The 16,553-nt window shown below is 44.8% G+C and overlaps 1 protein-coding gene across 1 annotated transcript; it reads left to right on the top strand.

Moving 5' to 3' along the window:
- The first annotated feature begins 2,158 nt into the window (after positions 1–2,158).
- On the top strand, positions 2,159–16,100 carry LOC149286819 (short-chain dehydrogenase/reductase 3-like). The gene is made up of 6 exons (XM_089493762.1): positions 2,159–2,353; positions 13,527–13,670; positions 14,059–14,178; positions 14,385–14,623; positions 15,505–15,630; positions 16,016–16,100. Exons 1-6 carry the CDS (start codon positions 2,159–2,161, stop codon positions 16,098–16,100), a joined length of 909 nt encoding a protein of 302 aa, XP_089349888.1.
- The last annotated feature ends 453 nt before the right edge of the window (positions 16,101–16,553 follow it).

The raw sequence follows: 16,553 nt of genomic DNA, 5'->3' as shown, positions 1-16,553 counted from the left end.
CCAGAATAAATGGCACATGCACCGCGATCTGGAATAAGGAACTTCAGCTATCCCGGCTACTGTGAGTGCCTGAGAATGATAGGAATGACCTGGGCTGTCTCCAGTCTATTTATATCTATTTTGTGACATGCCAACCCTGATAAGAACTCCCGTCGCTTTAACACATTCAGCACCAGGTCGCTTTCTGCTCAATCTGCCCTGCTGTTATTAGAGGGTTAAAATTTCCTATGCATGAAAAGAAAAAAAGATACAAAGTTACTCAGCACAGGATGTTCAAACTGGAAACTGTATCTGTTGAGTAACAACCCAAAGGGACATTTTAACCCTAAATTGACAGTTGTACAATCCCCTTGGCATTATAAACTGTGTGTGTGTTCGTGCAGGGGCCACAGCCTTCCATTATACAGGGAATCAAGGAGTTAAATCCACATTTCCATCTGGAAAATTACAAAAGCCAAACAAACAGCAAGGGATGTGTAATGATTATTCATGATAGACTTTAAAGTCCAGGTCATAACAGGCAACGAGGCCTCAGCGACCAGGCGGGGAGTGCGGTTTCAGAATTCCTATGGGCAGCAGAGCTGTCAATCATCACGCTACCTTGTAAGAATGTGGTTGCCATAACAAAAATGATTGGTTAAAAAAGAGGTTCTGCGTCATCTGAGGCATTCCGATCACAATCGCAGCCCCTATGGGACAGACTAGTGGTTTGGGTGGATAATATGTATAGTAATAATATAGTATATGATGGCATTTAGGTTTTATGAGCAGTGCGCCATATTATGTTTTTTATTTTGGTTTTAAATATTATTTGTGTTTGAGTGAGAAAATAAAAACAACCTGTAACATTTTGTATCCATTAACCCCCCCCAGACTCTTCGGCCTCTTCTTTCCAGCAGCATATGCCTCTCACATAATCCAGGACTAAATCTGATGACAGTTTAAGGGTTACTTTTTCTTTTTAAACAAAATTCCATTCTAAGTACATACATATAATAAAAAAAAAAAAGACTTTATTTTAGGATATTTGCATGCTTTTCTCTTGAGAAAGGGTTAATTAATCCCCAGCTCCAACTTTTTTATTTTATTTTTTTACCCCCCCCCATTCTCCAATGTTGCGTGTTACACACGTGTAGTTGGTGTGAGTGCCCGGCGCTGAAGGGGTTAATTGAGTGTGACAGCCATGTTTGGCTGCACTCCCCGGAATCGGGCACTCTCACATGTTCCGGGTCTAAATCCCTGCTTCGCTAACAGCTGGGAGCTAAATGCACTGCAGCCCGGCAAGCCCTATCGTGCACAACAGCCCCGAGGGAGGGTGAGAGACAGGGGGTGAGTAGGGAACAGGGCAGGGGGGGTGAGTTGGGGAGACGGGGCAGGGGGTGAGTGTCTGAGTGGGCACCCAGGGCAGGGGTGAGTGGGAGAATAGGGCAGGGGAGGTGTGGGAGAAAAACAGAGGGTGAGACAGACAGGGGTGAGCGGGGTAGACAGGGCAGGGGGTGAGTTAGGGGAGATAGAACAGGGGAGTGAGGTTCTGAGTGGGCAGACAGGACAGACAGACAGGGAGGGTGAGTGGGGGTATAGGGCAGTGGAGGTGAGGGGGAGACAGGGTAAGTGGGGGTATAAGGAAGGGATTTAGGGGTTAAGTGGAGGAAAGGCAGGGGGTAAGTAGGGAGACCGGTAGGAAGTGAGGGGTAGTGGGGGGGGCAGGCTGGGGTGCGGGAGGCAGTAGGTGAGGCGGCAGGAAGGCGGGTGTCTCCCGAGGCGGGGAGGCGGGGGAGGAAGCGCACTCTCTCACACACAGTAGTGCGATCTCCCTGACACTTTATCCGTCAATCAGGCTTAATGGGGTATAAAAGCTCCCCGTGCAGGGGCAGAAGCAGAGGGCCGGCTGCTCAGCGCAGGAGCTTCGTAACCCGCACGGTCTGACTCTGAGCCGCCGGACAGGCAGCGATCGGGGCTTTGGGGGGCTGCTCTGCCGATATCCCGGGACCCCGGCACATGCCCCGGGCGGTGCAGGCTTTCTGCGGAGTTGCCCGGCTGGTATCTCGGGCTCTGGGTTGTGAGCAGAGGCTGCCGGGGCAGGTAAAGGGAACACCTTGTGACCCGGAGGTTGGATGGTGACGGTTGGAGGGGCTTTATTCGGATAAGAGTACCCGTTATGGATTGCAGGTCGCTGGGCAGACTGCTGCTGTTGCCCCTGCACATGCTGTTCTCGGTGCTGAAAGCCGTCCTGTGCACGGTGCTGCCCGCCAGGCTGCGGGACCTCCGCGGGGACACCGTGCTCATCACCGGCGGTGGCAGGGGCATCGGGCGCCACCTGGCCAGGGAGTTCGCCAGACAAGGGGCAAGAAAGGTAAGAACTGCCCTCTACCTTATTCTAGTTGCCCTCTTTCACCCCTTCTCTGCCCTACGCCTATTCTACCCTTCACTTAGAAACTGCCATCGTTGAATGGGGCCTTCCCTCTAATTGCCCCAAACCGACTAACAACTGCCCTTTCCCAAACTCTAACCAACTTAATAATTGCCCCAAGCAGATACTATAAACTACCCTACCCCTTGAATCCCCTTTTCTTGCTCCATTGGAAAGCCTGTTCCTTAATTTGCCCCTCTGAATTTGAATAGAGGGCAGGTTTTTGGGGTATTTTGCCTGTGATGGTGTAGGTTACTTAACCTATTCATTGCCAGAGTGTTTACCAACTCACTCAAAGTAGTTAAAGGCTGGCACCCTTGCTTTCTGGCTCTACAGGGGACAGCAGAGATTTACCCCAATGGCACTTGGCTCGGTGACCCCACTTTGTAGTTTACAAAACCAACACATTTAGAGGCTTCACATAAACCTTTTGTAATAGGTGATAGGATTCTGTATTCCAAACATGGGGCTCTCTGGCAGTGAATGGGTTAGCTGGGGATGTTATTGCCCCTGCAGTGGCAGTAGTTTTGGGATTAATGGGGTGTGTTCTGTGCTGTTTTCATTGGGCGTCACAGTAAGCTGATCTCCAGTGCTGCAGCTGTTTTAACGAGAAATTGTCATCTCCTATAGATTCACCTATAGCTTTCCTCTGGGGCAGTGAGGAGAGGTCGTCCTAGATTGTAAGCTCCTATGCACAGACACGTATAGTGCTAGATCATCACCTACAGCTTTCCTCTGGGGCAGTAAGGGGAGGTCGTCCTAGATTGTAAGCTCCTATGGTCAGACACTTATAGTGACTGTTCATTTTCTATAGGTTCACCCATAGCAGCTTCCCTTTAGTTCCCTGGCCGGGTCCCGTGTAACAGTATGCTGTTGGCTTGGTTGTGTTCCGGGTTGGCAGTCTCCATGGTTCTTGTCTATCCGTTTTTAGCTGTGTGAATGGGCCGGGGGAGTATCTTGGTGGCCACTCTGTGGCTTGTTGTGGATAGAATGTAAATGATGACATTGTTTCCATGTTCCGGGTGTGTGTGGTGTTGGGCGACCCGTTAGAAGGTCGATAGTCTAATGGATGGTACTGATTTGAAAGCGGTATATATTCGAGGGTCTTCTGTTCGGGGGTCAGCGCCGTGAATTCTTTCTGTTTGGTGTCACTTGAGTATCCCTGGCACTCAGCCGGCAGGCAGCTCTGTTGGTGTCAGGTGAGCCCCGTCCTCGTCATCTTCTCTCCGTTAATAGAAACAGGCGGACGGGTAGCCCCAGGTGGCAAATCCCTAGAGCTCCCGGTTCTGTTATCTTTAACTGCAAAGTGTAAAGTTTTGGTGTTTCCACCAATAAATGAATTCAGTCTTCTACAGCGCCGGCCGCCAACTCCCCGCTGAGTAACATTGTGTTTCCCGAACCAAAGTATCGCATTTGACTCCCGTCTCGGGCGTTGATTGACTGTGGTGGTGTTGTTGGTTTTTTTTTTGTTTTTTTTCACGTTTTGGGAGCTCCTTCTATGAAATCAAAATTAAGTCAAAACCCCCGGTTTTTTTTTGGCTTCTTTAACTTTTCACCACGTGTTGTGAGTCTCTCCTAGATGTCAAGTTTCTGAAGAGGCTGTTAAATACGTCATTGTGTTTACAAAGCATTCGCCAGACGATGCATTATTGTTTGGTGCGACCGGAATCAAAAGGTTGTACGTTCAGTTGTTTGTTTATTGGCTAAATCTAGCCTAAACTGGCCCAAACCATTCAGTGGTCACAAAGTGGTGCTTTGTGGCCGTTTGGCTGGATGTGGGGCAACGGTGGGTTGGATCGAGGTCTTTAGAGATTTCCAGATGCAAAAAGTCCACAAATTTGTTTAGATTTACGGAAAATGGGTTAACCTTAAAATGTATATTTATTAACCCAAAACGTGCACTAAGCAGGTTTATTAAAAGTTGTGTTTTGATGAACGCTCTATGGGGGCCGCAGGTTACTTTTGGCTCATTGGGGTGTATTTCAAGTTGTTTAAGGATATTAAATGATTTGTCCTGTTGGAACCAAAGGGCTCCCTGTCCAAGGCGTGCCGGGTAACCCCTTCACCTTATCCTGCGATTCATTCAGCGCGAGTGAATCTTCTCGTGGGTTCGCTTGCAAGCCCTTTCGGCTTTGTAGAGGTTGGGGTAAAAATCACCAGCCAAATACAGATGACGCGCGTGTTGCGTTGGGTGGTCACCTCGTTAAAACACCTACACTTTACCCCGTTACAGCGGCCCTAAAATATACAGGTTCTCCCACGTAATTAAGTGGCGTGTTTTTTTTGGTTCTCTGCCGGCTGCGCCCGTTGGAAATGTTCTCGTCTGCATGGGTGTGTGTTCTGCGACTCCCCGGCCGACGCGGAAAATCTTAACACGGGCATAAAGGGACATTGTTCACGTGGAGAGCATGTGGAGCCAATTATGTGAAACGCGTTCTTAGATCTCTCATCAATTAGGAGCCACACATGCTCTCTAATGAAATGCTGCGCGGTGCAAGCTGCCCTCCAGCTCGCCGTCTTCCCTCGTTCCGCCCCGGGCCGCGAAGGGGACGTGTGAAATTTAACCTGTCCGACTCGTAAATGTACTTCTGGCGGCGAGGAGCGAGACGCTCGCTTTCACAGCAGTGCTTTCTTACGGTTGAGCGAATGGCCGTTGGACCCAGACCAGTTCCGACACGTTTCGCAGCCGTTCCTTCCAGCGCTCGTAAACCCTTGGAACCGAGAAGATGAAAAGTAACGCAATGTTCTGGTAGATCTGCGTGCGAATGGTGTCTGTAAACCGAACCTCAAGGGAACGCTGACCCTTGCTTACTTTTCATTGGTTCATAATTGGCTATAAGTATTCAGCGCCTATTCCCGCGGAGCCCAGGACAGTTGGGTGCTATGTTATATTGGATATTTTGGCCAATATACCCTGCGAGCAAATGCTTGCAAGCGGAACTTATTTGCCTGTAGATCTGGGGCTAAGTTCTAACTGTGGAGTAGTCGCCATGGAAACCTGTGACTCGTTTAAGGCTTTTATCATTCTGGTCCGCTGAGAAGTTTTCTGCAGGATGTTCATCTCTGCAGCGATCTGGATTAAATGGGAAGCCGGATCTGGTTATTTTGGGTGAATTCGGCGTTGTTTATGGTCTGTCTGCGGCTTCCTCTGGTATAAACTGTAAATAAAAGGTAAAAACGCGCTCGCCGTCTCACTCCACGGACACGGAATTATGACTCAGCCGATGGAAGACGTGACCGACGGGGTTACTCTGTCAGGAAACTCGCTGGCAGCAACTTGTGCAACAAACCGGAAGCCGCTCCGTGCCCTGCTCACAGAGGCTGCTTTTGTTCGGGTTCATTTTGGTTTTGTTTCTTTAAACCACGAAAAAGTAAACTTTTGTATAAAAAAAAAATAAAAAAATAAAAACCTTTTCGCAAGATCTTTTCTTTGCAAAGTTGTTTTGGGTGGAGAAGCGTAGATGACGGCACACGGTGGTCCATGGCGGCCGGTCCAGGCAGGACTGTTTAGCGGGGGGGGTTCGCTGATCTCCTCTACCAGCCCGCTGAGGCTAAGGAGGAATGTGCCGAGTCGGCGGCCTTCCGTACTGAACTTCCTCTCTGCGCGGGGTGACCTTTAAAAGGCGGAAAGCCGGGTTATGATGTAATATCCTGGTGCTCGTTGGGGAGGGGGTTGGCTGGTGGCTAAGCTACCGACTATACAAGAGTATAAATATTATCTAAATAAAATAAATATATATATATAAATTAGGTTTAAATAATAATGTTCTACCAGTTTATAATAGTTGGTGACCCAGAACCCTAAAATCTGCCTGAAACTCACTTTCTCCATCAATATACAGCCCGGCAGGAACTTTTTAAACTTCATTCAGTTCAAATTAGAATTTGAAGAATCTCCACGCTCGGCATTTGCCGTTTCCGATCTGTAACGGAAAGTTTAATTATCAAAGGCGAGCGGAACAATTTTTTTTTTTTTCCTCCAAATGATCTGCTTTTTAACTTCCCTTTTATCTGTTCTAATCGCTCTGTCTGTCCGGGATGCTCGGCAGCCGGATGTCGCCCTCAAGGGTTTGCATTTGGCCTCCTAAATTATTACAGTTCGCTGTTGGAGAGATTCTGAATGAACCTCGGCTCATCTAACTAATGCTGGGTAGCGCTATAGTATAAGTATGTATAGAAAGCCATTGTGGTACGATAGAATCTTCTGTCGTTGCTATGGTGATAAGAACACGGTTCAATTTTTTTTACTATGTTTTCCCAATTTTTGACGGCTCCTCCTTGTAGTATATAGCGGGTCTTCAGGGCTTTTATGCAGCCAATTAAAGCAAGCGTGTAATATGGTAACTTTTATTGATGGATATGATATACATCTTCCTTTTTGATGCCGACGTCTGACCTGCTCCGCTACATGGAAAGGACGCGAGCCATCGCTGTGGCAAAGCGTAGAACTTTTTGGATGCTATCCAGTAACATTCCATTAATTCTGTCCGGAATACTAAATATTTAATAATTTATGCACGGTATTGATTTTTCCGCGCTCCGTCCAGCTTGAATTATCAACTGCTGAAGGAGGACTATTTGTCTATAAAAATACCATTACTGGTATTAGTCATTAAATAGCTTTTGAAACATCAGGTGCTGCAACTTGAACTCCCTAGGGTAGCAATTTATCAAGACTACATACGCAAAAGGTTGGGGTCAATGAAATGTTTTTATGGAAAACAAGGAAATTCCTGGCTGTAATATAATTGCAAAAGGGTTTTTCAACCATCAATCAGCTGTTTAAACTTGGATCAGCGAACACAACGTGCCATTGGAGCACAGGAGTGATGGGAGTGATAAAGGGCCATTGGAACACAGGAGTGATGGGAGTGGTAAAGGGCCATTGGAACACAGGAGTGATGGGAGTGATAAAGGGCCATTGGAACACAGGAGTGATGGGAGTGGTAAAGGGCCATTGGAACACAGGAGTGATGGGAGTGATAAAGGGCCATTGGAACACAGGAGTGATGGGAGTGATAAAGGGCCATTGGAACACAGGAGTGATGGGAGTGATAAAGGACCATTGGAACACAGGAGTGATGGGAGTGGTAAAGGGCCATTGGAACACAGGAGTGATGGGAGTGATAAAGGGCCATTGGAGCACAGGAGTGATGGGAGTGATAAAGGGCCATTGGAGCACAGGAGTGATGGGAGTGATAAAGGGCCTCTGTACGCCTATGAAGAGATTCCATAAAAAATCAGCCGTTTCCAGCTACAATAGTCATTTACAGCATTAACCCTGTCTGTGCTGGATTTCTCAAAAACAAGGACATTTCCAAGTGACCCCAAACTATTGAATGGTAGTGTGTATTTTATCTGTTTTCTTTGTATAGACGAGGGTTCTTGGGTTGCGTTCCCAAAGGCCTTGCATTATGTTTTTTTTCATAGTTCGCTGGGTTATCAATCAGCCCGGGACATTTTATGTCATGCGAGTTATTTTAAAAGGTTTTCTTATTCTATCCGTTGCATAAAGACTCTCTTCTTTTTCTTTTTTTTTTTTATGTTGGAAGCCCCCACGCCTTTTCACTTGTTAATTTCATTCTGCTCCTTGCTTCGGCAGCGCTGGCTCCACTTGCATTGAAAGAAACCAGTGGGTGGGTGATTACTTCTCAGCGCAGACAGAAGCGATTGTCTACCGGCGTTTTTGTGGGGCTTCTTTTCCCAGCTCTTTGTAAATTCTTAGAAGGTAGGCATTCTTGACGGTCATGGCCGAGCATCGTAACAAACTGGCTCCAACGCAAGGAGGTGGATAGAGATCAGATGTCAAGCGCTTCCATAGAAAGCTTTCCCAAGCCGTTCCAGGGTAGCGTTTTGCGTGACTTTGCCATTTACACGTGAAAATGCTCTTTATTTCAAAGGACTTTATTCAGTTTTTTTGCTTTTTTGGGGCTAAAGCCATAAAAGACTGGCTCCTGCGGACCCTCTACGCCTTGTCTATTTAATGGCACATTCTGCTGAAGACCACCAAAGCTCATCGATCCGCAATAAACCTTTAGTTTGGATGGTGGCTTTTTAGTTTTACCTGCCTGCTGACTTTCAAAGAGTCAAAACTAGGTGCCTCTTTCTGGAGCAATTAAATGGGCAAGGACTGGTCGTCGGGCGCATGGTTGGTGCCCAAAAGCACTTCCCGGTCTGCCTCGCTTATGGGAAGCGACCAGGTTCCGAGACCTGGGTTATGCCAAGCAGAGACCGGTACTGGATTCTTTTTTCAATGCTTTTGGATTTGGGGTTCCAGCTAAATTCAGCCAGAGTCCATACTGCGGGTGGGGGGTGTTAAGGCACATACAGAAGGCGAACTTGGAGGCTTTAGATGTTCAGCAGAAATGTCTCATAACTTAGTTAACCTGGGCCTAGTCCCTGGATATCCCAAGCTGTCTGTTTTCTCTACTATTTCTTTGCTGTTACGGTGATAACCTCATTCTCTGTGGAGTCTGCAATCTGCTCCATCGTAAAAATACCCGTCGCTTGTCCCAAAAGGCTGATGCCAGCCAGAAATATTGAATGTGTCCCAAACATCAAAGCTCTTTTATCTCTGGTGTGTGACGTGTAGACGTGTCTTATCTGAGCTGTAGAGTTTATGGTCTGTCTCGTGAAGAGTCCTTGAACTTAAAGCCCATTACCCTTTGATTCTTTGTCTGCCTCTGTCCTTGCAGTAGGACCCATGTGTCAACAGATGTTAAACGATCCTACATGTGCCAGATTTGGGTCGTATAGACCTCTATCATCTCTGATGTCTCCTTCGTAAATTGACCTTTTAAATTGACCTCTTGACATTGCCACAAAGGTCTGTAAATTGCAGGCTTATAGTCTCTTATCTCAGATTGTCTGCTCTTTGTATTTGTGCCGCCCATCAAAACAGAACCATTATCATGTATAACAAAAAAATAAATAAAAATTACTTTGCCTTTACAAGCCTGTGGTAGGGTGCACTAATATAAATTAGTGTATGTGTAAAAAACAAAAAATAAAATATTGAGGTTTTTACAACTTTGTTATTTGAAGACTAAAGCTGTCTGCAAATTAGTCCTAAAACATCCTTCTCTTGTTTTTATCTGACTCTGTAGTGATTTTAGATAAGATAGCCGTAAACCTACATATAAAAAGTTGTTTTGTGTATTTTTTTTTTTTTTTTACCCCAACAAATCTACACCCAAAACTGGTCAATACAAAATTCATACTGGAATAGCCTTTTCAGATAACTTATGATACTTATATGTTTATTAATCACCTAAAATATATATATATTTATAAATGAACAATATTCAGCTTGGACAAAAAATGTATGTTTTTCTTGTTTTGTTATTTAGTGTGTGTGTATATGTATGCATATATAATACATATATAATTTGTGTGTTATGTTTTTACACCCCTCTGGTTACTTTAAAGATTAAAAGTGAAACAACGGACAATTGTATTGGCGATCGATACATTATATAAACTGCATGTTTTGTTGTATAGGGTCGGATTGCGTCACCGTGAGATTGTTCTATGTTGCATCAGAATGGTTTATAAATATTATTTCTGTGATCGTCTCTCCTGTGAGTTGCTTCCTAATTACTCCCAAGTGGAACTAAACTGCTCTGTCACCAAAAAAATAAAGAAAAGACCCGCCAGAAACCATTTTCCTGCATATCCTGTATCCTGCGTCAAATCCGGCATTCCAGAAAAAGCAAAGTGTTAAAAGAGGAGAAATAACAAGCTTTCTGTAAGAAGCCATTGTCCTGGCATCAAAGGATCACATGGTCCCAGCGGCTTTTTATGTGAGATTGGTCTGACACTTTACACCCCGTGTGAGGCTGCCTTTAGCCGGGGAGTAGGTCGCTGCCACCTTTCTTCTCATTTACAGCCTAGAGTTCATCCGCGGGTCAGCCAGCTCTTAATGACATCATTATACTTGTTTACGGCTCACACAGGAAGTGCGCCACCGATGGCGTCTGAGATGTACTTAGCTTCGCGGGATCAAACATCAGCCCCGTCTCTGGCAAAGTGAACGTGTTCTGCACCAAACTTGTGTTTTTAAAGGGACAGTTTAATGTCCCCGACAGCCCTGCTGAAGAAGAATGCATGTTAAAGTAATCCTAATTCTCTGCTACTACTTTAATATGCATTAAAAAACTTGCCTGAGGTAGAAGCTGCAGCTCTGCAGCTGCCCTCCTACTACCATTTGCAACAGAAATTTAAAGGGATCTCTCAGCTGCTGTGTCCCTTTAAATCCATGCTCGCCGTGCAATGTAGTGTATCTAATCTTCATTAGAGCTGTTTAAGCCCAAAATGAACCCCTGAAACCTTCTCCCACCCCAGGGGGTATCTGACCCAGTGTTTGGTCAGGCGTGACCCCAATTTTTTTTTTTTTGTTTTTGACCATGGAGCCTTATTTCTTGCATAGAAAGAAAGACAGGAGTCGGCATTCCAGGGAAACATTTCTCTTAAATAAAAACTGCGTCCAAAGCCTCTCGCTATTCCTCAATAATCAGTCTAGACCCTTCTAGAATTAGCAGTTTAACCTTTTAATCCTTGGATGTGATTGGAGAGGGGGGGGGGCTGTGAGCTGCCAACCTGCCTGGCACCTGCAGAGTTAACACGGAGCCTGTATAACAAACTCAGGACCTCCAATTTTGCACTTATTTGCCCCGTTCCAGTGACTCGATGCCTCCGCGAGAGGCTGGCCTCTAGTTGACCCTTGTCCGGTGTTAATAGGATTGCAAACAATGACTCCAAATTGACCCCGTTATTAGCCGCCCCGCACGCCCGCGCCCTGCCTCGCTTTAATAATTCTACAAAAGGATTCCGATCTGTTGCTTATGCGCTTCGTCCTGCCCGTGCATATTTATAGCTCTTAATCTCGCCGTTACAATGCTGTTTTTGTGTGATAATAAGATCAGGGCTTTCCGGGCTAAAGGCATATTGTAAGGCAGCGGCAGATTAAGGGCTATTAACATCTAAATGCTAACGGCCGATGAATGGCCGGGGATTGGGATGCGTTTTGATCGCTGAGACTTCAGACGAATCCTTGTCTAAGTTCCGGATCGTGACAATTAGTGGGACCTCAACAATGTTTAATAGTCTATACATTATTATAACTATCGCGTGTATATGTTTATCATATCTCTTTCTCTGGAGTAAACTAAAATCTTTTGTAGAAACTTAGTCTGCCGGCACATCGGCCCCATCCGGCCCCCTGTCTAGTCGCCCGTTTCTCCTGCTGTAAAGACTCAAACCTTAATCAGTCGTTGGTCTCGTCTTAGATTCAGGAGCCGTATGCCTACCCCATGCATGTTTAATACCCTCACTGTATTACCCGCTACCACTTCTACTGGGAGGCTGTTCCACTCCTCCCTCCCTCTTAGTAGCCTGTGAGCTGGGGTTGATGACCATTCTGTCTGACTTTTTTGCCAGTGAAATTGGAGGAATTGGAGGCTTGGGTGTAAATTAGAGAACTATCCTACGTAGCAATGTGTCTTTATTATTGGACGCTGCAGTCACATGACCGACGCCGGGTCACATTCGCGAATATCGTGTCTTTAGTTACAAATGTAGCAACTGGAATCCCTGCCTAATTTACAGCCTTGCGGAACAGGTTTGCTTTGTTACCTGGTAACGTTCGTTGACGCGCCTGGGGAAGGGTTTTGTGGAATTAGGACTCTGGGAGGATTTTTTTTTTTCTTATCTATCATATCTTTTACAAGCTGCTATTAATCGCGTGTAATGTTGGTCTCTGAAATATTCAGTCTTGTACAGAATATTTGCTGAAACGTGAGGGGTTCACATGTCCTCCAGATTCCTGGGTACCAGAAGCCTCAGGTGTCTCCAACAAAACGTTGTCCACCTGTTTTCAGGAAGGTCGGGGAAACATCGGGGCAGTCCCGACTCCGCAGGGCTTTACCACCTCACCCGGCTGCTGCTCCAGATCGTTTTCTGGTCAGTAGTTCTGTAAAAGACGAGTGTCTTGTGCACAGGGGAGGCAATCCAAGACCATGTTCTCTGGACCGTATCCAGAAATGGAAGCTGTCTGTCCATAATCAGCGCAGAATTATTATATTTGGATATTTAGGGCTACGTTGCCTTATTTTTGGATGGGTTTATTTACCGTCGGGACGTCGTATGCTGCCCAATCCAGAAGTTAGTCATTTTTTTACGAGGTCTGTAGATGTAAGAAGTAACGTTGTACCGATAATCCTCCTCGCACTCTGAACCCGTGCCCTGCGACTTACAAACATCTGGTATCTATAACGAAGACACGGTGACCTTCGTGTTCTGCGGGCTGCGATCAGATAGCGAGATGGCTTCTTGATTGCATTTGGCACCAGGAATGGCTTTAAATAATGAAAAACCCCAAAACCTAACGTGAAACCAAGGGCAAGGAGTTTCTTTTCTTTCCAGCCTTGTTGTGCTTCCAAAAACTTTGAGACAAATTTGCTGAAATCACTTTTTTGTTAATTTTTCAAAAATGTTTATAGAAAGCTCTATTTGACTCGTAAGAGGCTTTGTAATTTTTTTTAATATTTTTAGTTATAATGTAACATTTTATATACTAAATCATAGTAATGCACCTCTGGCTGTTTAGTTGGGTTGCCGGGAACCCGTCCACCCTTGAAGATGGCCATTGTATTTGTTTCAGGTCAACCCCAGGCTGATCGGAGTCCACCTGGGGCCAGAAACATTACAATTTATTTTACAATTAGCTCCTAAAATGATCACCCCCCCCCCCCCCCCCCCGCATTCTATTCTACGCCGTGTGTCCAGCAGAGGATGAAGCCCCTTGTCCCGGGACCCCATCTCACACCCCCTACACATACAATAGTTTTGACAGTGGTAATGACACTTCTTTTACAACGGCTGGCGCTTGAACTTCCTGCACGGCTTGTGAACAGGTCTTTTGGGGGGGGGGGGTTATTGCTGCAATTTCCCATTTGGGCTGTTATTGTTTCCTGTCAATAAAGCGTCCCATCCCCCGCTCTCCCTTTCACTAACACATTGATGTTTTAGATCTCCTCCTGGATGGCCTTCAATGTTCCCAAACCACATGGCAAAACGACGTGACACCAACTTACCTTTAAACTTTATTTCATTGCAGATTATTTTATGGGGCCGGACGGAAAAATGTCTCAAGGAAACGGCAGAAGAAATAAAGCAGATCGGAGCGGAATGTTACTATTTTATATGCGATGTTGGTAATCGAGAAGAAGTCTACCAACAAGCTAAAGCAGTGAGAGAAAAGGTTAGATACGTTGCCCTTTTTGGGGTGAAACCTGTACTTTATCGAGAATCCCCATCTTCCTACCCAGAAAATGCTATATTCTGTATGACTCTTGGCTTTAAGGCTTCTGTATTCTAAGAGTATCCTGCTTACGGTGACAACTGTGTTCAAGCAGGGATATTCTTATATCATTTATACACAGTCAGCCCTTAAGAATCGTATACTGTTTCCTATGATTTAGAAAGAACTTGGCCTGTCTGCATAATAACTTCCCAGTTAAGTTTCCCGGCTGTTTCAATCCTTGGTTCTGAACAAACAAATTCATACAAATTTTGATGTTTTACCCAGCCGTGGATGGAACTGTTTATGTATTTAAAGCCTAATGATGCATGTCCTCGTTGTTTCATAGGTTGGGGATGTTACCATTTTGGTAAACAATGCCGCGGTCGTACATGGCAAAAGTCTGATGGACAGTGACGATGACGCTTTGTTAAAATCGCAGCACATAAACACTCTGGGACAGTTTTGGGTAAGAATATATATTTTTTTTCACTTAGTTGTGTTGACAACTTGCGCTCTCTCCGTTCCATCGGCCAGTGTGTGTGTGTGTGTGTGTGTGTGTATAACTGTGGTTTACTGCTGTTACGTACATTTTGGGATGGAAACTTTTCTTTAAGGCTGTCGGAGTTGAATTTACTTAATTTTTCTTTTTTTTTCCTCTCTCCTCTCATATAGACTACAAAGGCTTTCTTGCCGCGCATGTTGGAACTTCAGAACGGCCACATTGTTTGCATAAACTCTGTTCTAGCGTTATCAGCGATTCCTGGAACCATCGATTACTGCACTTCCAAAGCTTCATCGTTTGCTTTTATGGAGAGCTTGACCTTGGGGCTGTTAGATTGCCCAGGGGTTAGCGCTACAACAGTATTGCCCTTTCACACCAGCACGGAGATGTTTCAAGGAATGAGAATCAGGTGTGTAAAAATAAATAAATAAATGAAATACAAATAAATGTAAATATATTATATATATATAATAAAGGTAGAGTGATGTGATGGTCTGTATCTTGTCTGAGCTGAAAGAAATGCCTGCAACAAAAGCCATTTCTGCAGAAGTAGCAGCTGCCCTGCGTCAGTGGCGTTTATCGAAGCTGTTAATTTGTAACGGTTTGAGGTTTCTTTGCGATGATAAAACTGCAACTCTGGGACAAAGGCAATATTTTCTGTGTACGGAATTCTATTTCTACTTTTTTTTTTTTTTTTGTATCTTTGAATTGTCTCCTAGGATTATATTATTAGTAGTCCTCACAGTTTAATTAATTGCCAAGTCGTGTTTTTTATTTATGAAAATCACAAAACGATATATCTCTACGTGGCTGCCGAGTGAACGCATGTAACCATCGCCATGAGTAATAGAATCAAGTGACCAAGAAGCGCATGATCCACGTTCTGTATGTCTGGAGCGATGACAAGCCTTCCACCTCACACCGAGCCTCTTATCGCCTGCTCTGAAATACAGACCCTTCGGCGCGTCCATCCACAGCTACAAGGCTTCAGTTTTAGAAAACATAAGGGGTTACACAGCATGTGGCAATAGGAGCGCAGAAACCTAAAGGTGTAGAAACCTAAAAATTATTAAAGTGACATACAGGTCGACAATTATTGTCTCCCGTAATTCCAACATCCCATTGAGGAACCGATACGGGGTCAAAGAAGATTCCCTTCTATATTTGACAGCTGCCCCCTGTACCTGATGATATATATATATATATATATATATATTATAGTATTCTATCCAAAATAATAACCGCAGTCCTAGATTTAAGTTTAGTTGTAATTCTATTTTTTTTCCCCAGGTTCCCTAATCTCTTTCCGCCTCTCAAGCCAGAAACCGTAGCAAAGAAGACGGTAGAAGCTGTCCAGAAAAACAAAGCGCTCCTGCTCCTTCCGTGGACTATGCATGCACTTGTCATCTTGAAAAGGTAATAAAGAATGATCGTAGGTACCTAAACTATACATTTTCAAGGACTTTTCTGCCCTATATCATCACCCCTAGCCCCGCTCCCTTTTTTTCCCCTCTTATTACATCACTACCTCTGACTTATTGGAGATCGTGGTTGGGTTTTGGCTTCACATCCGGACCCGTTCTGTTATTGTAGTTCTGTCAATACGGCCGTTAAGAGTCTCGCCTTTTCAGAGCGTGAATGGATGGTCGCTCGCTGATGCTAAAACAAGCTTGTGTTGGAATTTTCCCATCAGGCGGCTCTTGCGGACTATGCCGACACATCTCATTTCTCATCCACATGTAATTATCGGTTTTGTTTTTATTGTGTCCTGACTTTTTTTTTTTTTTTCCTCTCCTGACAGCATTCTCCCACAATCGGCACTTGAAGAAATCCACAGGTTTTCAGGATCTTACACCTGCATGAACACATTCAAAGGGCGGACATAGAGTCTTTTGATCGGAGGATCTTTCTGAACAGAACAAAGAAATACAGTCCTAACAAGATTGTGGAGCAGTCCCTGTCGTACGCGACAAAATCTCTTTTGCGGACAAAAGGGGTTCTTCCGGACCGTTCATAAAGCAGTGCGGCCTTCGTTGGAGGACCCAGATATTGCAAAAAAAACCCCCAAAAACTAACAAAAAATGTGGAGGAAGACAAGCGAAAGACTTTATGCTTTGAGGGTTTTTTTCCCTGTATATGATTTTATGGTTTTATTCTTTAAATTCGCTGGTAGCGATCAAAAGTTTATAGTTTTTAATAGACTTTTAGCGATGGTTTAAGCAACAATTGCTTCTTTTTTGTGTATGTTGTAGTTCTTAAATAATTTTCTGCCAATCTTTGCAAGGCTGGGTGATTTTCTTGCTCTCAGGTGCATTAACAATACAATCGACGTTGATATT

This window comes from Sceloporus occidentalis, unplaced genomic scaffold, assembly GCF_023333645.1.
Source record: "Sceloporus occidentalis isolate IW3139 unplaced genomic scaffold, rSceOcc1.0.p SCAF_66, whole genome shotgun sequence".
Taxonomy (NCBI): domain Eukaryota; kingdom Metazoa; phylum Chordata; class Lepidosauria; order Squamata; family Phrynosomatidae; genus Sceloporus; species Sceloporus occidentalis.
This window is presented reverse-complemented; position numbering and strand designations above follow the sequence as displayed.